Source organism: Orcinus orca, chromosome 5, assembly GCF_937001465.1.
Source record: "Orcinus orca chromosome 5, mOrcOrc1.1, whole genome shotgun sequence".
Lineage (NCBI taxonomy): Eukaryota > Metazoa > Chordata > Mammalia > Artiodactyla > Delphinidae > Orcinus > Orcinus orca.
Window position 1 is genome coordinate 102,946,770 of NC_064563.1, and position 26,192 is coordinate 102,972,961.

Here is a 26,192-nt window from a genome sequence, read left to right on the forward strand (position 1 = left end):
CCCAGCTTGATAACCTAGTTAACGGTTTAGAGTATTTGGGAATGAAAAAGTTGTGAAAAATCTTGCTTCACTGGCTTCGTCATTTGTTAAACTGTCACAAAGACTTGTTAACGTTATAGTGTGATGTGTGGTTGATACAGCCATGATTTTGTGTAAGATAGACTAATTTTCATTACTTCTTACAAGAGCCCATTGCAAAATTATATTCCCTTCAGTGCCTTATTTCCTGCAATAGGCCTGGCACCGGGAAAACAGCCAGCAGTAAATGAGACAGACGCAATCACACCTTCACAGGGCTTACAGTACAGGGTTGGAAAAAGGCATTAAACACATGGTTACTTAATTGCAGTTATAATAAGTATGATGAAGGAAACATTCAAATAATGGGAGGCCGGAAGGGTGCAGGGAGTAGAAGATTGGTGAAGAGCAAAGCTCTCCTGAAGAAACCACTTCTGAGCCCAGAACCAAAGGATTACTTGGAGGTTCCAGACATACAGGGAAGAACATTGTAGGGAAGAGAGCAGCAGGTGCAAAGGCCTTAGGGTGGGAAGGAGCTTTGGAGGAACTGGAAAAATAACCAGCACAGCTGGGGTGAAATCAATGAGTGGTAAGTCACATTATTCAGGGCCTTGCAGAAAATGTAAGGGTTGGAGTTTTATCCCCAAAAAAGTGCATGGAAGCTGTTAGAGCAGAGTAGTGATGTGACTGGATTTATGTTTTTGTTTTTACGATTCCCTGATCTGTGAAGAACGGGCCCAAGAGAGAGAGGAAGAATTGTAGGGAGGCCAGGTAAGAGGCTATTTAGAGGGGACTGGATCAGAGATGACCAAATTAAGAGATCTTGCTATAAAAGTAGCTCCAGAATTAGGCCAGATTCTAATTTAATTCTTTTTAAAGACTTTTGAACCAGACATATCTTCTACAGGGAAACATTTCAAAGGATTAATATTCATTCTACCTGAGTTTATGCTGAAGTAAGAGGCTTCAGACACAAAGGAGCCTCTTGGATGAGGTGCTGAGCTGCTACAGTGCCTCGGTGATGTCTGGGGCACTGTACCTGGTGTGCTCTTCACTTTAGGGTCTAGTTTTTATAACTTTTATGGTTTTATTCCTCTCTGTTATTTTTAATGATCTTTGAGCAGTAGTTTCCAGTCTTTTACATTGACAATTACCACTTTTAATTTTCACCTGTAAACCTCATTTTTTGAAAGATTTTATCCACCAGTGAAAGGAAGTTTTCCTGTTTCTATTGGGTAGCAAAGAAAGACAGATAAAAATATTAATCAACACTTCAGTAATAATTAGAGGATTAGTAATTTACTCTGAGTTGGTATAATTCCATCAGATTCGAACTAGACTTTCTGAAATTGAAATTTTCATCTGAAAATGAAGATGTACATGGATCCTAGACATATCCTGGGCAACATATTAGCAACCACTGTTTAGAAGTTCTGTAGAGAGAAACTCCTTAGTTACTGCTGGTCTTACTGAGAGAGGCAAAGCCAGCCACTCACAGGTCCAGACTCAGTAACTCAGATCTTTTAATCCAGAATAATAAATGATACCGACATTTTCATTCTAAAATGTAAATGTAAAAAACAGCATTTACCACTGGACTTGAAAAATAAAATAAACTTTATAGGTGATTTGCTCTAAATTCCTGGTTTTCAATCTGTCCAACATTAACCACTTTCTAAGAAAAGCTCAACATTTCTAGGATGACTCTGGGCAATAATTTTTTAGGTAATTTTAGTTACGGAACAACGAGCTCAGAAGGCATGTCTGCATTTGCATTGATAGCTTCAGGTCTTTTAAGGCAGCCTCTGTTTGTTATGTGCCATCAATTTGGGGCGGAGTGTGTATCTGTGTGTCTGTACACATATATATGTATATGACCAGCTGAAAAGTGATAGTCTGATATTCCTTTTTTAGAACATGAATTATCACTTAAAAAGTAATGTTAAACCTCATTACTTCAAATTTTACCAATCCAGAAGTTTGTATTGGTCACTCTAAAGTTTGCCTTTATTTTTTTAGGAAAAAACAGGAGCTGGTTTAAAATTACATGTGAAATAAAATGATCCAGTGTAGATGTATTAACATGCTGCCTAATTGGAACTCATAAACACTTGTTTATTCATTGCCTCCTGACAATGTGCTTAGGACTTGGGGACAGCTGAGCCTGACAAATATTCCCATTTGACAGGGTTATTATTGCTATATGCTGGGTTATTTTTAGACTTAACACCGATAGTATAAAAGGTTTTAATTGCTACATTCTTTAACCACATTTTTTTGCAAATATTTTCCATTTCTTCCATCTTCCATCGGATTATATTAACTTGTAAATGAAACATAGGGGCGGAATAGAGAACTCCTTTCTAATAGAGTCCAGATTTCTGTAACTGGTTGTTTTTTTCCTGCATGGGATGTTTTTGGTTTTGAAAATAGAGCATGAATTCCTTAGATTGTTTGCTACCTTAATTGTACAGTAATTTTATAGGATCCTTTCTGTTTTGAGTGCTACACTTAGCTATGTTTCTATTTTTAGTTTTTCTGTTGTGTTCCTAATTTTTGTTGTTGTGTCTGGCAAACGTTTTAAAACTTTTAAACTATTTAGTAAGATTTTATTAATGAAGTCTCAGTTTACATGCATATTTTTAGATTTGTCCTTATTTATACACAAATGAATATGTATAGTGTTTGTGTGTATACATGCAGAAAAATATCTGTATTTTGATGTCAACTTGTACAACAAAGGTGCTGATGAATAAAGTGTTACCAATTTTGCAGAGAAATTTATAAACAAAATTAATTTGTTAAGGTGGTATAACCCAAAGAGGCAATTCACCTTTATGAGATAGAGTTTATTTCAGACTGACAGATAACCTCAAGAGCACCTTAATGATTTTAAGTGTCTTCTATGTGTTTTGGTTTTTTTTTTTTTTTAGTAAGTTAGCAATTCTTTTAAGGGACTAGGTGTGTGTTTGTGCTATCTTGTGCTATCCGGGGGACAAATTCATTCACTGCTACTCTTACTAAGATATTATTAGTGTCCTCGATACTAGGTTACAAAAGAATTTTAATGTGTCTTACAATCTTTAATATTTTTAATGTCTCTTATATTTTAATATAAGATGTCTTATGTTATTTCAATATGTCTTATAATGTCTTTAATATGTCTTATATTCATTTTTTAGTGTATAGAAATTTAGGTGTGGAGAGGGTTTGATCTATCCATATGTAGCTTGTAGCCTATTTGACTTATTGCTTAGGCAACTGAGCCATGCCTGCATCATCTGTGAAAAAAAAAAATTGACTGTTTTCATCGGAGAAAATTTTTCCTGAGCTCCTGTTGTGGACTCAGCTTCCATAGATGGCATTGTAATATTTCTAAGAGAAACAAGATTTATTCTCTATTCTCAGTATGTAAAAGGAGATTAGATGTAAAATACCACATAAATTATCTGCCACTTAGTAAATGTTAGTTGATGCTGAATCACGGTAAATTATGTATAATTTAATCACGGTAAATTATGTAAATCACGGTAGATTACATATATAAATTATTATATATGTAAATTTCCCTTCACTGGATTGCACATGGTACAAATCAGTGCCAGGTTCCTATCGTGGAAACAAGGAATTATTCCCAAGGTCACACAATAATATTGACACAAGAATTTAGCAGAAAGATGAGCCTTGTCCCACATCCTCTAGCTCTTGAACAAAGTAGCTATCTGTACACCTACAATGCAAGGTTGCTGACAAAGTGAGAATTGGGAAAGAATGACCTCGGGTCCCTTCAGTTTCTGGGGAATTTGTTATTTAAAAGAATTTCAGAGCAAATAAAGGAGAAGAATTTGTAGTATACATTGTCTTGCTTCGTGTATTTTCTTCTTTCTGGTAAATATAATTACTTAGTTACAGTGCTTTATGCTTCCTTGAGTTAGAATAAATAAAGGCACTCAAGCATCCCTTCCCTCAGAAGTAAATGGCTTCAGCTGGACAAAAATTATACCCTGCAGCTAATATAGTTGGTGATATACTCTCGTAAGTGATGGGTACTGACACTGCTGAGAGTCTTTTCAATTTATTCAAGAGCACAAAACAGAGTATTAATTGGGGGAAAATCTAAATCTCTTTCACAATCCTTTAATCTCAGGAATAGACAGTGCTGTCAATCAAAAATATTTCTAAGTTAGTAGCCAATATGCTGATATTTTTTATTATTTGTGAACTTATAAAATATCATATTTTCATGGTATTACATGTGGGTTAACATTAGGTATCATGTTTTAAAAAATATTTCATGGAATAACTATGAAGTTCCCAAGCCTATGCAGTTACTATATATTAGAAAAAATTTTAATTGTACTTTAAATAAAACCCTGTGTATAGGATATCAATTATGCCTCATAGTAATATTGCTAACTAAGTTAGAGCTGTCTTAGAAAATCTGATGTTGATGTCTTCATTAAGAAAACCCTGAAATCTGTCATCCTGTTGTTGATTATTGGCTCATCTTTGTTTTCGTATTTTTCTTGTGCTCTTCCTCATGGTCACATAATCCTGCCTTCAAAACCCCACGGAGGCCTGCCTCCTCTTTAAAGCCTTCTGAGGTTAAGGAAGGCAGATGTTAGAGCAGCTCTTTTTATCGGGATTATGATCACACTCACTTTGGGTTAGACTCTGCTGCTAAAACTAGTGTAGAATGTGCACTGTAGATGCCACCTCTTCTTTGGGCCGCGCGGGGGAAATGAGGGAATAGAGTGCTGTGAGCTTCAGCAGAATGCCTGAGGGCATTCTGCGTACTACTGCTGCCATTCCCTGCTGTCCAGAGCACCCAAATGAAGTTCACAGTATATTTGGTGTTTTGTGTAGTAATGTATATGTTATAAGTATTCTTTTGTATGTATTAAATATTGGAGTAAAATTACCAAAAAAAAAAAAATTCCCATCCAGAAGCTCTTAGTTGAGAACTGAGTGAATTAAATACTGCCCTTCACTGTGAACATTTATCACTGATTTTCTAGTATTGTGTGCTAGTATTGTGTTAGAGTGGATCCAGCTTGATAATTGAGCTGACAATGAGTACTTTATCAGTACTTATTATTATAATCACTGCCCTAAGCACTTTACGTGGAATGCATACTTTTAATTAGCGCAGGTCAGAAGCCTTCAAGTTATGTTTGACTCTGTCTCAAACTTCACATCCATCACCACCTCTCTGAATATATACGTACGTATATCAGAGTTTGACTACATCTCTTGGCCTCCACTGCTACACTAGTTCACGTTACCATCAACTTTTACCTCAATTATGGCAAGAGATTCCTCCCTTTCTGCCCTTTCTCCCCTTCAGTCTACTCTCAACCCAGTGATCAGTGTGATCCTATTAAATCGAAGGTCCCATCTCATTCTGCCCAGTGTCCTTACCTCCAAGACACCATTAGGATATGGCTTCTCATGACTTGTTTGGCTTCATCTCTTACTTGTCTTCCCCTTGTTCGCTCTGGCCTCAACAATGCTGGGCACACTTCCTTCTGAGGGCCTTTGTGATTCCCTTTGACTGTTCTCCGTTATCCACATACCTGATACCTCACTCCCTCACCTGTTTTAGAGTTTTATTCAAATGCTTCCTTCTCAGTAAGGCCTACCCTGACCACTCTACTTAAAATTGCAACCCCTTAACTTTCCCTAACTTCCTTCATTTTTCTTGTGTATTTATTATCGACTAATATACTATATATTTTTCTTATTTACATTGTCTATTTTTTCTTACCCCCACAGGAGGTACACTTCATATATGCAGGGATTTTTGTCTGATTGTTCTTTGCTCCATCTATAGCACCTAGAAGAACACCTAATCATAATACATACTTATTAAAAACTGTTGAATGCATGAACAAATGAATAAATAAACAAACTGCCAATCCTGGCTCTGTCTTTTACTAAGCTTATTTCATCCATCGATGCAAATATGCTGTATATGAAAGGAAATTATTACTACTTCTATGATAGCTTCTTTTTCTTTCTTGTTTTTAAGATTTTAATAATAGTTTTATTGAGATAATTCGCATACCGTACAATTCATCTACTTAAAATATACAGTTCATTGATTTTCAGTATATTTAGGGTTGTGCAGTTATCACCACGGTCAGTTTTAGACCGTTTTCATCACCACAAAAGAAACCCTGTAGTCAGTAATAATCAAGTAATAATCACTACCCATTCGCTAATCTTTAACCCCCTCCAGTCCTAGGTTACCCCTAATCTACTTTTATCTCTCTAGATTTGCCTATTCTGGATATTTCATATAAGTGAAATCATGTAATATGTGCTCTTTTGTGACTGGCTTCTTTCACTTAGCATGTTTTCGAAGTTGATCCATGTTGTAGCATGTATGAGCACTTACTTTTTATTGCCAGGTAATATTTCATTTTATGAATATACCACTTCTTTCACATTTTGTTTACCCATTCATCAGTTGATGAACATTTGTGTACATGTGTTGTATGGACACATGTTCTAAATTTTCATGGGTATATACCTGGTAGTGGAATTGCTGGGTCATATGGTACCTCTGTATTTACCCTTTTAAGGCACTGACAGACCATTTTCCAAAGCAGTTGCACCATTTCACAATTCCACTAGCAATATATGAGGTTTCCAGTTTCTCCACATCCTTGCCAACACTTGTTACCTGTTTTTTTGATTCTAGTCATCCTAGTGGGTATAAAGTGGTATCTCACTGTAATTTTTATTATTATTTCCCTGATACTTAATCATGTTGAGTATCTTTTCATGTGCTTATTAGCCATTTGTATATCTTCATTGGAGAACTGTCTATTCAGATCCTTTAGCTCCTTTTAAAATTGGGTTAGAGACTTCCCCGGCAGTGGTTAAGACTCCGAGCTCCCAATGCAGGGGGCCTGGGTTCGATCCCTGGTCAGGGACTAGATCCCACATGCCACAACTGAAGATTTGGCACAGCCAAATAAATAAATAAATATTTTTTTAAAAATTGGGTTATTTGTCTTTTTAATGTCTAGTTGTAATAATTGCTTACGTATTCTGAATACTAGATCCTTATCAGATATATGCTTTGCAAATATTTTCTGTCATTCTTTGGCTTATCTTTCTTGTTCATGATAGCATTCTTTGAAGCACAGCAATTTCAAATTTTGATGAAATCAGTTTATGTGTTTTTATGTATTTGCTTATGCTTTTGGTGTCATATCTAAGAAACTGTTGCTTAATCCAGAGTCAAGATTTATACCTATATTTTCTTCTAAGTGTTTTATAGTTTTAGCTCTTGAATTTAGATCCACCTTGAGTTAACTTTTGTTTGTTTATTTTTTTGTTTCTTTGCTTTTTTTTTTTGCGGTACACGGGCCTCTCACTGTTGTGGCTCTCCCGTTGCGGAGCACAGGCTCCGGACGCGCAGGCTCAGCGGCCATGGCTCACGGGCCCAGCCGCTCCACAGCATGTGGGATCTTCCCAGACCGGGGCGCGAACCCGTGTCCCCTGCATCGGCAGGAGGACTCTCAACTGCTGCGCCACCAGGGAAGCCCTGAGTTAACTTTTATATATGATCTGAGGTAGGGGTTCGGTTTCTTTCTTTTGCATGTGGATATTCAATTGTCCCAGCATCATTTGTTAAAAGGACTATTTTTACCCCCATTAAGTTGTCTTGGCACCCTTGTTGAAATCAATGACTGTAAATTTGAGGATTTATTTCTGGACTCAGTTCTATTCCATTCATTATGATAACTTATACATTGCTGTGAGAAGTTTGAGTCAGATGGTTCCCTTTGAGTTGCATTCATCTTGCCTAGGCTGTGTTCTTGTTAACTGGGCGCCTTATAGTAATAGTGATTTTCTGGAAGGCTGTTTACTTGGGAGAAGCTTTCTAGAAAGACACGTTTTAAAGTTTCTCAATTCCCTGCTTAATTGATGTTTTCTTTGCCTTCATGGAGTTGTAAAGGTCAAAATCTCTAATCGTGACTTTCTTTCTTTTTCTTCTGTCTTCTTGGCTCTCCTTATAGCTTTCCATTTGGAATTCGTATTTTCCTCTTAGGGAGCTGTTTTGAGCCCCCATGGAATTTGAGAGCAAGGTCAAGTGAGTTGCATACATTTGTGCAAAATCTGGAGTTTCAGCACTGCATGGGCTTTATTATAATAAAGCCCTCTTCTAATCAAGTATATCCATAGTTGACTAGGAGATTCTGGCATGTAGCCTGAAGGTAATAGGGCCAGCTGGCAGTCTTCTTATGGCTTGAATGCCATATTGGACCACACAGGTACCTTTTCATCCCAGGCTATTAATCTTAGAAGTTCAGTTTCTAATCTTAGAAGTTGGAAACTCTTTTGGTGGAACAGGAAAGTGGAAAATCAGTTCTTATTGATGCTGTGTAAAGATTGCCAGGAATATCTATAGAATATACAGGTAATTCAGTTTGTCTGCTTTTCCTAGTCAGTTAACCAGGTGATAGTGAACCTCTATCCAGGCATGTATCCTCTTAAACTCCTAAAATACAGATTTAACTTAATCATCATTCAAGTACCTGTACTATGTAGATATTCATCCATGTAATCTCTCTCAAAATACCACTTTCCTATTAGTTTAACAGTTATTATGCTCTAGTCCTTTCAAGACACATACCAGTTGGATAATAAACACATAATTTTTCTTCAGAATTGTAAAATAGAAGAATCAGTTATTCTGTGCTTGCCATTGATTTAACAAATATTTGTACACCTTCAGTGTGCTGGGAAGAATGCGAGGTGTTATCTCTGTCAGTGTATTGGGAACCCTCGGCACAGTGTTTGGCTAGCATTTATAGGTGAAATCACTCACCTTTGTGATTGGCTTAGGACCTTCTTCCAGGTTTTCCCCCTACAGGTTAGTCCATGATTGGACTTAGCCAAACATGCTAACAATCAGAAGCTTTTATTCGTCCATTTATTCAATAAATGTTGATAGAAAGCCTCCTGTTATGCCATATGCTGTGATTGCTGCTGGCGATACAAAGGTGAAGACTGACAGCCTCAGTCACTACCCATGGGCTAGGCATCATAAAATGATGTTGCTTATCAACACTAAAATGATTGCAGCAGATCACTCTTATGCGACACATGGTACTATGAGAACATCTAATAGTCATCCATTTGTTAAACCAAAAATCCCTAAGTGCCTACTGTGTGCTAGCACAGTTTGACTTGCGAAGATCAGGAACAGCTTCTGAGGGGATGCGACAGTTAAGCTGAGATCTAGAGAGGAGTGAGCCAGGTGAAGGGATAGTGGAAGCGCCTTCCTGGCCGAGAGCACAGAGAAAGAGGAAGAAAGCTAGTATGAAAAGAGGCCAAGACCGGCAAAACCAGACTGAGGTCGGACCTTGGGGGCTGTGTTGAAGACTTTGCCCTTTGTCCTAAGAGCAGAAGGAAATCACTGAAATGTTTGAACCAGAAGCCACCTTTTTACACAAGCCTGTGACCTAGGTCTTAATTAGACAAGGTTAGCTCTTACACAGATTTGATTTTAAGATAGGAAATGTTAAAACTTTAAAGTTCTGTCTTATGCAGAGTGTGCTTTAGAATTACCTGGAGGACTTGTTAAAATAGCTTTCTGGGCCCCACTGCCAAGAGATGCTGTAGGTCTAGATGGTGTTCAAACTTTTGAATTTCTAGTAACTTCCCAGAAGATACTGCCACTGCTGGTCCTACTCCTGGACCAGATTTTGAGTTGCAGTTAGTTAGAGCCACAGAATTAACTCACCTTTCATTTGTTATTGTTTCCCTCATGCATAACCAGCAAAGGATCATTTTTAGTCATATAGTAACAAGAAATATTTGTTTCAGAAGCTATCAATATATTTTATAGAAGCTACTTCAGGGCTATAAATTATACTTATCTGTGTGCCGTCCATGTGTGTGATACGTGATTCTATGAGGCGATGTGGTGTATTCAATATTGGGCAGACATAGCCCCAGAAGTCCAGATACTTAAAGAAATTGTGATTGCCAAAACCTTATAAAAAGTTAAAGTACTACCTTGATAGCTGTTAAGATTTTGAAATTTAGAACAATATGATATGGGTTTGGAAACAGTTGGTGTTTCAGCAAGAATAAACCTATTATTATTGAATCCGTTTTTGTTTTTTTTTTTCCTAGATCTAATTACTTGTTTAGACACTGCATCCAGTTTTTTGGAACCTGAGTTCAGGTATGACCATATTTGTGACTTTTTTTTCTTAAATGTTACTCTTCATCTACTTCATCCTCATCTTATGTACTTAAGATTAATGTATATGGTGTGACTCATAATCATTGTTCTGAGACATCAGTAAACCAGAGCTTATGTAAAACCACTGAGTTGCCATGTTTAAATTTTGCCTTAACTTTTAGCATTTGAATCTTCTCCACAATGGAAGTATAATTTGGATATACTTTAAAAGTAGGATTAGTCACTCTTCAAAATCTGGCAAAACTCCTAATAAAGGTAGAAGATCCATTTATCTTTGCTCAAAAAGAAGTAACAGGAGGGTTTAGGCTGTTAGAGAATTCCTCACTGTTCTTACCCAGGTGGCATTTTTATTAATACTACCATTTCCCTGCTTTACACCCTTGTCTCTTGCTTGGACTAGGATTAACTTGTAATTGGTTTCCCTTTTCTAACCTTTGCTGGCTTTTTTCTGCCATTCACATTCTGCCAAGTTATTTTCTAAAATCTGTATTCTATCACTCCCCTGCTTTGAAATCTTCAGGAGCTACTTATTATGAAAAAATCCCATCCCTATTCATTAGCCTGGTTTTCAGGGTCCTTCACAAGTAGTCTTTGGGCCATTTTTCTAGTCTCACGTTAACGTACTCATGTTGAAACATCCCTGGATTATTTATACTGCTCTGAGCTCTCAGAACTTTTGTCTGGAATCACTTTATTCGTCTCTGTTTAGCAAATTCATTCTCATCTTTGAAGACCCATCTCACTCACCTCCCCCAACTTGCTACTGCTCCCCAAAGAACCTTCATTTTGTCTTCAGGAATGGTTCCCTCTCTGTGGGCTGGTGGGGCTCTTCAGCCTTCGTCGGGGGTTGTGGCCAGCAGAGGTAACCCTGGCATCGGTGTATGTCACACGGCCCTGCCAGAGGATCAGCTGTCTTGGACCCTCCACTCTCCAGCTCCGTCATCACCACCCACATGCAAGCTGCCGTCCTTTCTCGCCTGGACTGCCTAACAGTGTCTTATCCTCCATTCGTGGCCCTTACAGTCTCTTTTTCCAGGAGCCAGAATAACTTTTTAAAAAAAAATAAAAATCAGATGATATGTATAGACCATCAAAATCCTTTGTTGACGTCCTCTTTTTACTTAGAAATATACTCCAAGACTCCTCACCACAGCCCCCCTGGCTTCTGCATGATCTGATCCCTGTCCCCCCTTCCAAGCTTCTCTCAGACTAACCTTACCTTTCTCACTGCACTCTACCTGCACTGGTTGTCCTCGGTTCCGGACACACACAGGCCATCCTGCCTCAGGGACATGCTTTTCCTTCTGGTTGTGGTGCACATCCCTGCACTGTTCCAGTGACAGCCGGTGGTTCCCTGCTGAGGCTTCCCTTCGTCAGAGCCCCATCCACTGACTGAGGCAGTGCAGAGCCCTGCATATGAACACAAACTCTGGAGCCCATCTACCACGACACAACTGCGTGACCTGGGCACACAGCTCATCAGTTTCCTCATCTGTAAAATGAGGATAATAATAATACCTACCATGTAGGGTTCTTATGTGGATGACTTGAAGTGTACTTAGAATGTTGCCTGGGACATAGTAAGTTTGCTGAATGTTTGTATTACTTTTATTGTTAGATTCCTCCCGGTTATTTCATAGAGTGCCTTTTCTTTATAGCATAATCATAATCTAAATCTAATTAATCATAATCTAATTAATCTAAAGTATCCATTTAATGTATTCTCCCACCACAGGAATGTAAACCCAGTGAGGCTGGCACCATATCTGCTTGGTTGACCTTTGTAAACCCGGTACCTAGCACAGCCCAGCACTTAACAGACAATGTAATAGACATTCATGTAAATGTGTTAAGTGGGTAGGTGGATGAGTGAGTGAGTAAATAAATGAATGCCAAACATTTTTTTTAAATCGACTTAAATTTGATCAGTAGAGAGCTGGTGAAATAAATTGAGCCTCATCCACAAAGTCAAATGTAGCTATTAAATATATGAATAGCTCTTACAGGAGAAATATGTCTGCCATTCATTATGAAGCAAAATAAAGCAGTATGTAGAATATGAAATAATTTTTGTATATATGTATGTGAAGACGTGTAAATGGTTGGAAGAAAATCTTAAGGGCTTTTTAGAAGTGGTGGTTCTCTCAGAGTGGTGAGATTATGGTATTTACATTGAACTGAAAACTGGGTAAGTGACATTTTTTGGTCTTTTTCCCCAGAAAGTACAGCACTATATACCCTTTAACTTGTTTTTATTTCACAGCAAATACTGCCCCGCTGGTTGTCTGCTTCCTTTTGCTGAGATATCTGGAACAATCCCTCATGGATATAGAGATGTAAGTTGGATATAGACTTATGTTAAAGTGATGATAAAACTTCATTTTTTTGAACTCCTTCATAGATAGATGTGTAATCTATTGTGTATCTTTATCTTGATTTTTATTTTCTAGGAATTACTTCTTTTTAGTAATATGTAACATTTTGTTGTTTTTCTTCTGCTAAAAACCTGTTCTGTGTTGTATTATCAATAATCTATCCCATGTTTATTAAGAAAACTGCCCAGATCAATTAATTTCTAGAGGGAGAAGTATAAGTGTCTTGTTTATGAATTATCAAAAGAAAATTTAAAACTAATCTTTTATCTTTCCTCCCTGAAGTCCTCACCATTGTGCATGGCTGGTGTGCATGCAGGCGTAGTGTCAAACATTTTGGGTGGCCGGATTAGTGTCGTAATTAGTAAAGGCATCCCGTACTATGAAAGTTCTTTGGCTAACAACGTAACGTCTGTGGTGTAAGTATATATGCTGTTTATAATAAGCGTGTTGCACGGGGTGGGATAGGGATGAGTTAGACCTGAGCAGTATCACTGTTGATGGTGTTCACGAAATAACCTTTGTGTGATAAGGACAGACGTTGATGGTGTTCATGAAATACCCTTTGTGTGCTCGATATCTGAGTGTATTGACGAGCGCAGGCAAGGTCTTGCTATCTTGGCTTGTTCTCTGTCAGAAAGGTTGGTAGTCATTTGGAAGAGTGATTTGTTTCTTCTTTTCTAAGTGTTGAAAGAGCCCAGAGTGAGTCTAGAAGTATATTGCCAAATCCTTACTTCGTTTTAAAGATCAGAAGGCATAACTAACTACTCTGTTCCTTATAGCCTGTGTGGCCCATGATGGATTAGGATAATTGAAACGCTTTGAATATAAATCAAATTTTGACATAAATCAGAGATAGTATTATGAATCCCTCTCATCCCAAGAGAATATTTTAAGAATGTATTTTCATGTTATTTATGATTTACTGTATTACAAAACATAGACTAGGCATCAAAAGCAGGAGAAATTGAAACATTGAATAGAACCATAGTATGAGTGATCTATTTGTAAATCTTGCATCTTAGACATGCTCGGTCCTGTAGACAATAAGCGTAATTGAAACCAGCTTCTCTTCAGGTCCTAGGCCAGTTTCATTCAGAAGGCCAAGAGTGTGATCCATACTCAAGACAGTATAAAGCAGGAGGCAGCAGACTTTTTCTGTAGAGAGCCAGCTAACAAATATTTCAGACTTTATGGGCCACATGGCTGTCACTCATTCTTTTTTGTTTTATTTACAACTTTTTAACTATGTAAAAACTGTTCTAAGCTTTCTGGCCATACAAAACAGGCCATGCATGGGCTGTCATTTGCTCATCCCTGCTCTAGAGTCAGCTACCTTTCCTTCCTCTGGTTTCTTCTGGATGATTTTATGCAGATTGTTTCATTCCTTTCCACTGTTACACCTTTAGAAAGAATTTTTTTCATGTGTTCTCTCTTTCATATTTAAAAAAACGGACAGGTTGCATCCATTTGTGATGGTTTGAGCGTTGTGCTAAAGGCAGGAGCATACACTGATGATTTTGATGATTTTATCCCTCCAAGTTCCTTAGGGCCCTTTGACCTGCCATATGGTGAACTAATAACTAATAATCCCACCCCTCCACTCTCCCTAAGCACCTATTCTGCCGGTTACTTTGAAATTCAAATGCAGTGCTACGTTGTAACACTGAAACTTTTTCTTAGATACATTGATTTCCTGTAACAATGCAGTCTCTCTTAGTAGTAGCCAGCTTTTCTTCTGTTTGCCCCAGGGAGCTTGAGCCTCTTTCTATGAGAATTACACTTTTCATTATATATTCCCAAAAAGCAATTGCCACAGAAACACTTTAGGAATCAATTTATTTCATGAAAAAGAAATAAAATAAGTACATATTGAAGGTTGCATGGATGCACTTGCATAATCATATATGAAACTAGGCACTAGATACTTGTAGAGAAAATTGATTATGCTGTCTAATAGATAGCCATAGATGGTGCTTAGTGAAATAAAAACAAAAGAAAGCTTTGCTAAGACAAATATGAGGAAATCATGTGGTTATATGAGTGTCACAAAAAAAGTCTTTCTCTCTTTCAGGGGACACTTATCTACAAGTCTTTTTACATTTAAGACAAGTGGTAAGCCTCTCATGGACTTTATAACTTATCATAATTTGTATAATAGCCAGTATTTTTTGAACACTGTACATCAGGCACTTTGCCAATTGCTAGGTTGGGTTTTGGGTTTTGGGGTTTTTTTGCACTTTCTCATTTAGTTATCACGAATAACTCTGAGGTAAAAGACGTGCTTTATAATTTAATGAATGGAATAAACTGGAGGTTTTATATTAATAGGGAAATGATCATGTAAGCATGGAAGTTACCTTAGAAAAAGGGAATTTTGAATATGTCTGAAGTAATTAACTCAATCAACAGAAAATATTGAGTGCCTTTTTTCATTTGTCAGGCACTGTTCTGGTGCTAGTGAAACAAAAGTGAGCAGAATAAACAAAATTGTGCTTTCCTGGAGCTTACATTCTGGAAGTGAGAGATTGACAATAAACAGCGGATAAGTAAATGAATGTTTATAACGTCCTGTTTACAATATTATAAAAGATGTAGAAAATAAGGAAAGATGAGACGACAGGCAGTTCAGAAGGGACAGGTTCGAAGTTTAATGTTGGTTGGGGCAGGCCTCATGGAGAATGTGACATCTGAGCAAACACCTGGAGGAGGTAAGGGAGCGAGTTGCCCTCTGGGGAGAGTATCCCAGGGAGAGGGTAATGTGTTGCCATTCAGCTAGTGATTACTGCTGTGAATAAATACGTCTGTACGTTCTCTGATGAGACACGAAGACATAGACCCAAGAAACATTTGCATACTTTTGAAACCCTCTAGTACAGTATATTGTCAGCATAGTGTATGTTAATTAAAGGAACAATTAGAACAATTCCAATGAGCAAGTGTTTAGAGATTTTTGAGTTTATATCTGGAAACCAAATTACTTTCTTCTTTGTTTCAGGTTGTTATGGAACACTGGGCATGGAATCTGGCGTGATCGCCGATGCTCAAATAACGGCATCATCTGTGCTGGAGTGGACGGACCACACAGGGCAAGAGAACAGCTGGAAACCCGAAAAGGCCAGGCTGAAAAAACCTGGACCTCCTTGGGCCGCTTTTGCCACTGATGAATATCAGTGGTTGCAAATAGATCTGAATAAGGAAAAGAAGATCACAGGTTAAGAGACACAATTTTCTAGATGATTTATAATACTAATTTCATTTGGAAACCTGGTGACATCTAAGAATTTCATAGAAAATTAGGTCACTGCAAATTTAATTATATGGTTTTAAGTTTAGTGTACTGGTGTTAATATTGACCGAAGTTGGTTTTATAAAGCATGGCAAAGGAGAGGAGTTGGTATTTGATTCTTACTAGCATTTCTTTTCATTGTAAAGAGATTCTTTTAAGGTCGTGTTTCGGTAAAGGGATCTTGCGACATCTGAAATAACCATCTCCTATAGTCATTAAGAGAAATTTGTGTTCAAGGAGTCCATTTTAAGTGCTACAAATAATATTCCACATGTGCCAAGTATAAATTTAATTATTTAGAGCAACTTAACAAATGGTCAGAATAATTGGTTAGGATTGGTTTAGATAATTTTGTTAGATTTATTTTGCTTTGGTTCTAAAAATAATACCAGTAATCTTCTTTAATCTATTCATTCCCAGGAAGTCATTCTTTCTCAGTAGGTGAACTATATTTTGCAGTGTCATGAACACAAGCTGCCAAAATACAATAGTCCTTTCCTTACGTGTGCCTATCGTTCTTCTTGTCTCTACAAGGGAGCAAAGCCAAGGATTTAGTTACCATTAGGATGAAAACGTGCACTTAGATATGGTAATGTGCCAGAGACAAAAATGTTTCAACAGTACATTTTAGGTGTTAATGCTTCAATGATGAACAAACTTCAAAGATCAGACCGTGAGCACTAACAAAAGGACCTCTCCATTCCCAGGCATTGTAACCACCGGCTCCACCATGGTGGAGCACAATTACTATGTGTCAGCCTACAGAATTCTGTACAGTGATGATGGGCAGAGATGGACTGTGTACAGAGAGCCTGGTGTGGAGCAGGATAAGGTAAAATGATTACCAGAGTATTTTTAAAGAACATTAAAAAGGGGGATGGGGGGTAGGTGGCCTTTGCCAAAAGCCACAGAAGCTCTTCCTGTGTGATATAAAAATTAAATATCATTTGGTCTTACTCTGCCCTCTTCTGGTTATTTTAGGTAGTGTTAGTTATTGGCCTTACCCTTCTACCTGTGGTTAGGAAATTCTCAGTGCTTCTAGGTCCCTTTTGATGATTGTAAGGGTAAGTACTTGCCTGATTTTTTTTTTTCCAGTACAGTTTAATTCACTTGTTTAAATAATTCATTAAGAAATAATAAAAAGGAACTTTAATTTTTTGTCCTTAAAAAGATTTTCTTATCAATCCACAGAATGATGTAGAGCCTAACTTGTTCCTAGATTTCTACTGTAGGCCAGCGGGGTTGGGGACAAAAGAGCTAAAGGTAGAAGGGCATTAAATTGTAGGATATTATAGAAAGGTCATGTCAAGATCACCTCACCAACTTTTGTCGTAGAAAACAACTTTTTTTCCACCTGAAGAATTTCCTTAACTTCTGTGGTAATAATGAACTGTTGTTCTAGTTAGCAAAAAATGACAATGCTTAGGGGTAGAGAGCAAGTAGGTAGAGGTGGCTATCAACTAGAGGTTTGTTACTTTCACCTGGGCTCCTGGACACTGATCCACCCACCACAAGGGGTCCCTGTCCCCAAGGAAGGTGGATGCCTCTCATCTAGAATTGAAATTATGAGCACATTTTTTTCAATGAAACCTCCCTGTGAGTTTTGTTTCAATTTTATGATACTATCAGTTCTCTATCATATACATGATATGCTAATATATTTTCACTTGCCACTTTTCTCATCTCTCTGTTCAAAAAACTCCAGGGATTCCCTTTAATCTTTCATATGGATCTAAACTCTTCAGCTGTTACTCAAGGCCTTCTTTCCTCTCTTCTGCTTGATATCACATGAACTTCAATCTTTGGTGAGCCTCCACCCCTTGAAGCAGATAAAAATATTGTCTCTGAATCTAACTTACTTCTGCCTAATGCCCCCAAACTTACTTCTTACTATTAGCACATACATATTTATTTGTACAATAATATTTGTTATACTTGTAGAATATAGTTAATTTTTTGAAATTATAAGTATTATCCATGCTTATATTATTAAAACATCTAACAACACTGAATTATATTTCTGAAAAACTTTTTTTGGCTTCCTTTTTGAAAGATAATTTCACTGGGTGTAGAATACTAGGTTGACAGTTTTTTCTTTCAATACTTTAAATATGCTGGTCCATTGCTTTCTAGTCTGCATTGTTTTCAGCAAGAATTTATTTTAAGCAATTTTTTTTTTTTTTTTTTTTTTGCGATATGAGGGCCTCTCACTGTTGTGGCCTCTCCCATTGCGGAGCACAGGCTCTGGACGCACAGGCTCAGTGGCCATGGCTCACGGGCCCAGCCGCTCCACGGCATGTGGGATCTTCCCGGACCAGGGCACGAACCTGTGTCCCCTGCATCGGCAGGCGGACTCTCAACCACTGCGCCACCAGGGAAGCCCTATTTTAAGCAATTTGATTATGATGTACCTTTGTGTAGTTGTCTTCATGTTTCTTCTGCTTGGATTTCTTTGAGCGTCTTGGATCTGTGGGTTATAATTTCTGTCAGATTTGGAAAATTATAGGCCCTTTTTTCTTGAATATGTTGCCTCCTCAGTTCTAACTACGTGAAGATTATGAATCTTGAAGATGTATCAGTTCACTGATGCTCTGTTTATTTTTTTCAAGTCTTTTTCTTTCCATGTCCCAGTTTGGAAAATTTGTATTGTTTTATCTTTAAGTTCATTAATCTATTCCTCTTCAGTGTCTGATCTGCTATTAATCCTATCTGGTGTATTTTATCTCCAACATTGTATTTTTCACTTCTAGATATTTAGTTTTTGGCTTTTAAAATTTCTTCCATGTCTCTCCTTAACATGCTCATCCTTTTCTTTACGTCTAAAACATACGGAGTATATAATAACCCTTTTAATGCCCTTGTCTACTAATACTATATACTAACGTGTCATATCTGGACCTTTATATATTGTTAGATATTATGGGTCCTATTTTACATGCCTGGTAATTTTTGATTGGTTACCAGACATTGTGAACTTCATATTGCTTGGTGTTCGATTTCTTTTTTTTATTATTACTCCTTTAAATATTTTTGAGCTTTATTCTGGGATGCAGTTAGGTTCCTTGGAAATCATGTGATCTTTTCAAAGCTTACATTTTAGGTTTGTTAGGCAGCACCTGAGCAGTTTTAGTTCTAATTTTTCCCCACTACTGAGACAATACTGTTCTAAGAACTCAATCCAATGTCCCATGTATATGAGGTTTCTCCAGTCTCTGTTGGCAACATAAGCTGGCCCAGCCCTGTATGGCCCTGAGAATTGTTCTCCCGTTCCTTTCTAGTGGTTTTTTTTCCATCCACAGATAGTTTAGTTAAAGGTGTAAGGGGAAACCCCAACAGACCCTAGAAGTCTCTGTGTAATTCTTGTCTCTCCCACACTCTGCCCTGCAAATTCTAGCTGCCTTAGCCTCTCCATCTCTGAGCTCTCCCTCAATTCAGGGAGACCACCACGCTCTTTCCAGGCAATACTGGTGCAATAGAAGGGCTCACCTCATTTGTTTTCCTCCACTTGGGGAGTATTGCCCTTTGCTGCCTGTTGTCCAGCCTCTGAAAACCATTGTTTCATATATTTTATCTGATTTTTCAGATCTTTAAGGCAGAAGGATAAATCCAGTCCCTGTTAGTCTGTCGTGGGTAGAAGTGGAAGTCCTTACATTGAATTATATGAAATAACAGTCTTTTTTGCCTCACTTATGTTTGTCCATCTGCTCTCTCATCTACTCCCAACTCAGGGATAATTGATGTATTCATTTTCATACCCTTTCTAAGCACGCACACATACATGAGCACATACACAAAGATTCAGGCTGCTTTTGGTTTTGTTTTCAGAAAATGGGAATGTATATACAAGTTGTTTTCATAATATATTGCTTTTTAATAGTATGCCATTTTTGTGTTTGGTAATATCCAATAAAATGTAAGTTCCTTGAGGGTGAAAACTTTGACTTCCATTTCCATTTCACCCTCGTGGCACCTTGTGAGCCTCCACATTACACGGGGGGGGGGGGTCATAATAAATGCTTGTACATTAAATGTAAATCCTTTTTACTTAGTTTTTATGAAATCTTTTTCCTTTAAGTTTTTTATGAAGATGAGATGGCAGTATGGAGTAAAATTTCAGGGATAGTTTTTATGTCCTAAGATGATGATGTTTAGTTATTGTTCCTGTTCCACTAATATAATAGACTGCAAGGAATCGCCTTCATTTTACTTGAGAGTAATATCTGAGGAAATAATGGAAGCTTACTAGTTCAGAGATTATTGTAACTTCAGACCTCTTTAAAAATGAAGGATATTAAATCATCTTAGAAGGTTATAGTCGAATGCCATTTGAATCAGCCAGGAAGAAAATAGCTATAATATTTGGAAATAACTTGATTGAGGAGTTAAACATTTACTTGTTCTCACATTAACTGAGAAAAAACCACTTGGATTTTAGGCAGGTATCTGTTTATTGATGGTCTTTAGAAACTGCCTAGGTAATTTGGCCTGAAGAAATGAGGAGGGCTCTTTTTTGCTTAGTGGAGCCCTATGGTTAAGTCAGAAGACACAGATTCAAATCACTGCTGTAAACTGACTGGCTATGTAGTCCACTTACATTGTATAAACCGCAGTGTTCTGGGTTCTGCCTATTTTGTAGGCTTGTCATGAAGAACATCTGAGTTAATTATATGAAGATGCTTTGTAAATAATGAAGAGCTGTTCCAGTGTGAGATACTATTATTATTTGCTTGAAATAGTTGAGGGAATGAAATAGTCACCTGAAATTATGTTTTTGCCTAAGGATTATTCATGTGATGCATTTGTGGCTATTTAGTTATGATTATTAAATTAGGCAGTGGGCAGCGTCACTTTTCTGGTTCAAATAGCAGGAAATGAAAATGTATGATATGGGAACTGTGTTTATATAGTTTCTCCAGTAGGCGGAGCTATGTATCTGTTATGTGTTTGTTAGTGTATGTTCACTTTCAGTCTATTTATTGAGAGAAAAATTATGAAAGGTACACAGTACAGCATTTCCTCTAAGACCTCAAATGTTCAATTATGCTTTACTTTGAAAATAAAATTAATATATTTAAATAGTTGGTGATTCCACAGGACTAGAGTTACTAATTCATTAATACAAGGTACTGTGCACTGCAACCGAAACCTTCTTCCCAAATTGCCAAGTTAGAACTTTTGTTATGTTTAAGTCATCTTAAAATCATTTCTATATTCAGTATTTTCCTCCTATGAAATTTTTATGAAGAGTGTGCAGCTTAATAGTTTTACCAAATTATGATTAATTTATTTTCTTAGAAATTAATGCTTAATGTCACATTTTACAGAACTCATTTAAGGTCCAGAGCAAAAACCAAAAACATGTTTCAGTGGAGCAGTTTAGCCCTGGCCTCTGTTGATGTAAAGTACCAATTTTTGTTGTTTTTTAAAGATATTTCAAGGAAACAAAGATTATCACCAGGATGTGCGTAATAACTTTTTGCCACCAATTATTGCACGTTTTATTAGAGTGAATCCTACCCAATGGCAGCAGAAAATTGCCATGAAAGTGGAACTGCTTGGATGTCAGTTTATTCCTAAAGGTAAAGCAACAGTATGTTTAAGGCATGTGGTTTTCACTGGATTAATTAAAAATGACTGTGCTGTTCTCTGAGAAATTAATTAATAATAATGTAAGTGTTTATACTCTATAGTATGTTCTTAAAGGGATTTTTAAAAAGAAATAGTTATCCCTGTTAAATATCATATTAGATATCAAACTGGTTTCCAGAATTACAAGTGGAAGAAGAAAGAGAGGGTGTCACTGATGACATAATGCAATGAGATTGCTTTCCAAATGTAGTCTCAACCTTAATAATTTTTAATCAGGTCTCATGTAGTAGAATATTTGTATCATATAAGCACTGGTGATTGTAAGTCACCTTAGCCTAAGTGCCTTTACTTTGAATAAATTAAAAATGGGAATAACTTCCTTCAAAATTATATAATATTTTAATACTTTGTTTACTGTTATATCCCCCCAAACTACCATAGTGCCTGACACATAGTGGGCCCTCCATAAGTATTTATTAAATGAATTGAATGAGTAGTATATTATACTGTGAACGACATTTTTACAGCTTTATCATTCAACATCATCTGACTCCCTGTTATTTTCCTTCCTAAGAAGATTCTTTTCGGACAATTTAATGATTTAAAAACTCAGAAATCCCAATATATTTGTGCATTTCATGCAGAGTATATTTATCCTTCTGACGTATTTCTCTCTGAGATTTAAAATTAGTGTGCAGAATTAAGTATTCTGGGAAATGTTAAAGACATTTAAAATTACTATATTTAACTATGATTTTTATAAGCAAAATGTATAAACTTTTCTAAACCATTTTTCAAGGTCGTCCTCCAAAACTTACTCAGCCTCCACCTCCTCGGAGCAGCAGTGACCTCAAAAACACTACAGCCCCTCCAAAAATAGCCAAAGGTATGCCTACTTTAAATGTGAGAATTTGATGTTCCCTGGATTTGTGGTATAATTTTCCATAAACATATTAAAAGCATTATAAAGTAACTATTTTAATCAAGCTGGTATAGATTAAAGAATAAAAAGTTTTTAAAACTTTTTTCAAGGTCGTGCCCCCAAATTTACTCAACCACTACAACCTCGAAGTAGCAATGAATTTCCTGCACACACAGAGCAAACAACTGCCACTCCTGAAATCAAAAATACCACCATAACTCCAAATGTGACCAAAGGTATGCAAACCCCAAAATTAATACCTGTTCATAGTAGTGAGTTTTTTTGTTTTTAACTTAAGTTTTCAGAAACATTTCCAGCTTTTAAATGCTCAGGATTCTTTCCCTCTGTTTTTTAAGTATTGCAAAAAATTTGATTCCATACCTTATAGAAAAAGCTGGCTGCATTGCTCTAAGTTCTATTATCTGGTACTATGTAAAATGGTTCTTTAAATATTTAGAGATGGCTGCTGTATTCTAGGCTTCCTCTTATGATTTTTTTCCCTCTATAGCTAAATATGTGGAGTCTCAGGCTTAGGAAGATAATTTTTCTAGAAATAACTAAAACCATAGCAGGAAACAAACTTTTTTTCTGATTATACATTAATCTGCTGGATAGGGAACTTGGTAGGATAAAGGGAAGAAGGAAAAAAAAAGTTTTGGTGAAAATACATACTTTTTTTTAAAAAAAGATACTCTGTTAACATTTATTTTAAAAATTTGGTCTCTTTTTTAAATGTTTACAGATTTTCAGATTATAAATAGTGTGTTTTTCAATTTACTTTCAAATTTTGCTTTTAATTATTAGTATATAAGGTGTTAACATATATAAAACATAGTAGTTTTTTTATTTTACTAGTTTGAAAACAAAATTTCTGTTGAATTCAGGAACAAAAAGCATCAGTGCCATGGAGGAATTAATTTCAGTGTTGACAGATAAAAAGCACACTAATTTTCAGGACAGTACAGAGAAGAGAAAGCAGTTCATTCAGAGTAACTTGTGCCACATAGCACTTAATCATTCTCATTTTCTGAAAATTTGCCTGGATTCAGATAACTTTCTACAACTTCCTACATGTCAGTTTCCTTCCTATCTTCTGAAGTATTCCCAAAGAGACCAATTTCTTTCTCATGCTGCAGGAAAAGCTAGTATTGACTGAAAAACAAAACCTCACAACCTAGAAGTTGAGAATTATGTTTTATTCAGGGTCTTACTGGGGACAGTAGCCTGGGATACAGCCTCTCAGATTGTTCTGAAAAACTGTTCCAAAGAGGGAGGAGCCAGGATTTATAGGGGTTTATGCTGGAAAAAATGTAGTCAAACATCAAAAAATTACCGCTAATCACAAAAACCAGACGTCTCAAGTTAATGATTTTAGTGCTTTTCTATGTGTGGGAAGATGCAAGAGTCTGAGCTCATTGAAATTATTCATTGATATGTATCTTAACTGTTTAGAGCCAGTATTCTGTTTTTCTCCATCCTGAATTCCCCTCAGGGCGCAGAGTCACGGGTGGGAGTAGTGGCTGAGGACTTGGTGGCAACTCTTTGAAATGGCAGGGGCAACATTTATTTTGTCCAGTCTAGAGAGAAGCAAGAGTTGACAGAGACGAGAAATTTCAGCATCCCACAAAGAGCTTCTTATCCATTTACAGAAAGCATGCGTTCAGGTGGAATCCCAGACCACATACCCAGATGGAAAAACAGTCATTTAAAAGTGTTGTTCATCTTAAAATCTGATTATAGAATTTTAAAATCTTAGGACTAAAAGGGTTCTTAAAGCATTTTCTTCCGGAACTAGGATCCCTGTAATCTTTAAAATAACGAAGAACATCTAGGTCTTTTTGGTTGAAGACCTCCTGTCTCCTTTTCTTTGGAACAGTAGTATGTAAACTTTTTATTGTTTTTTTGAACCTAAGCATATATTTTAATGCCTCTGAATAAGTCAGACTGTATCCATCTGAACCTGATTATTCTCTCTACAATTTCACAAATTTTAGGGATAAAGCGCATTTGCTTTTCTAATTTCTTAGTCCTTTCTATCCTGAGTCATGATTTCTGTTTTATTCACTTCTCCTTTCTCCATTTTTACATCCAGGCTGAGAGTGATGCTGGTGCAAATCATGTCATGGTCAGATTTGTGCCACTGCTGTAATGTCCAGATCCTCCCTCAGTGGAGCACTCAGTAGCAGCTGGTGGACTTTCTGTTTCCCTGGTTAGCTCTTTTGTCTGTTCTCAACAGTAGCTGTTTGAAACATTCTCTGTATTTTTCAAACCCTTGACCCAGAGATCCTCAGTCACTCTCAGTTACATCTTCAGCTTCCCAAAGTAGAAGCCATTCAAAGGGTATTTCCTTTTTTGGAGCCTGCATACTCACCTAGTTCCCATCCATACAGCTTCTCAGAGGCCTGGTGTTATTGATTATCCTCTTCCTCCCTGTATCTTTAGCTTCTTTCTCTCTTTGGGTGGGATTATAAGGAGTAAATAAGATGCAGGTCTGGCGCTTAGCACCCAGTAAATAGCAGCAGTTGTTGCTGTTATCACCCTCATGGCCAGGAGGAGGTTGAGAGGTGGAGGAAGAAACTAGTGTCCCAACTGACCTTAAGCAGACCATTTCTGCCCAGGATTCTTTATCTATGGAGTGAGATAAGGGGATTAAGTGATCTCCAAGTCCCTGCAGGCTCCAGCATTGTGTTGGTTTCTGCCTTGTTCGTACACACGTTTGGTTTCTATACTTAATACTATATTATTATCTTCCTGCATCTACAAATATTTTGCCATCACTTCCAATTGCTGGATGATATTTTAATATTATTTTATAAGGATAATATTTTATTATAAGGAGGAGACCATGATTTACTTATTCCCTTTCATTGTTGGGCATTTGGATTACTTACAGTTTTACAGTCTTCTGCAGATACAGAAGCAAACATATTTAAAGATACGTCTTTGAATCCCATCTTAATTTTTTCCTAAGGATAAATTCTACATAGAGAATTGCCAAGTAATAGGTTTTTATAGATATTGCCCCAAAATGCCAATCAGAAAGGTAGTTTCGATTTATAGTCCCATCAAAATCCCTGTTTCCTGATACCCTTTTCAACAATTAGTTGTTCTTTTAAATATTTGCCAATTTGATAAGCAAAAATAGCATCTTTCTGATTACTAGTGAGGTGAACATGCTTAATGGTCACTTGTGCTCTTATTACTAGTGAGGTGAACATGCTTAATGGTCACTTGTGCTCTTAATGCGTTGCTCTTTCATCTCTGCTGATTTTTCTGTTGTTTATTTTTTACTAAATTCTGTAATAGATTAACTATATTAACCTTTTATCACGTATGCAGAAAATACGTTTTCCCAGTTTATCATTTGTCTTTTAATTTGTCTTGGTGATTTAAAAACTGCAAAGGTGGAGCAAATAATGTGACGCACTTCCATGTATCCATGAAGGCCTCTGCAATTACCACTCGTGCCCACTCTCATTGCATAAATTATGTTTATGGCATTTTTTTGAGATAGAAAAGCTTTGAATTGTGATATGGTTAATATGTACTCTTCTCCTTAATGATCCCTTTGGTATTAATGTGTGTTTTTGTTTGTTTGTTTTTGTTTTTCAGATGTAGCCTTGGCCGCCGTCCTTGTCCCTGTGCTGGTCATGGTCCTTACCACTCTCATTCTCATACTAGTGTGTGCTTGGCATTGGAGAAACAGGTTCGTACAAAACTAGTTCACCTAACTGGTCCTAGAGGGGATGTTTCCAAATGTGAAATAGAAAC

General features: G+C 36.9%; 1 protein-coding gene across 2 annotated transcripts in view; it reads left to right on the top strand.

Annotated features, from left to right (window-relative positions):
• Positions 1-26,192, top strand: part of DCBLD2 (discoidin, CUB and LCCL domain containing 2) — a 90,000-nt gene that overhangs the window by 53,410 nt on the left and 10,398 nt on the right. For both annotated transcript variants that reach the window (XM_004272617.4, XM_049710040.1), the window contains exons 4-13: positions 10,177-10,228; positions 12,513-12,585; positions 12,907-13,040; positions 14,696-14,736; positions 15,620-15,835; positions 16,618-16,742; positions 21,339-21,489; positions 22,299-22,385; positions 22,532-22,657; positions 26,034-26,127. In XM_004272617.4, the coding sequence (XP_004272665.1) occupies positions 10,177-10,228; positions 12,513-12,585; positions 12,907-13,040; positions 14,696-14,736; positions 15,620-15,835; positions 16,618-16,742; positions 21,339-21,489; positions 22,299-22,385; positions 22,532-22,657; positions 26,034-26,127 (1,099 nt within the window). The remainder of the gene's footprint in view (positions 1-10,176; positions 10,229-12,512; positions 12,586-12,906; positions 13,041-14,695; positions 14,737-15,619; positions 15,836-16,617; positions 16,743-21,338; positions 21,490-22,298; positions 22,386-22,531; positions 22,658-26,033; positions 26,128-26,192) is intronic.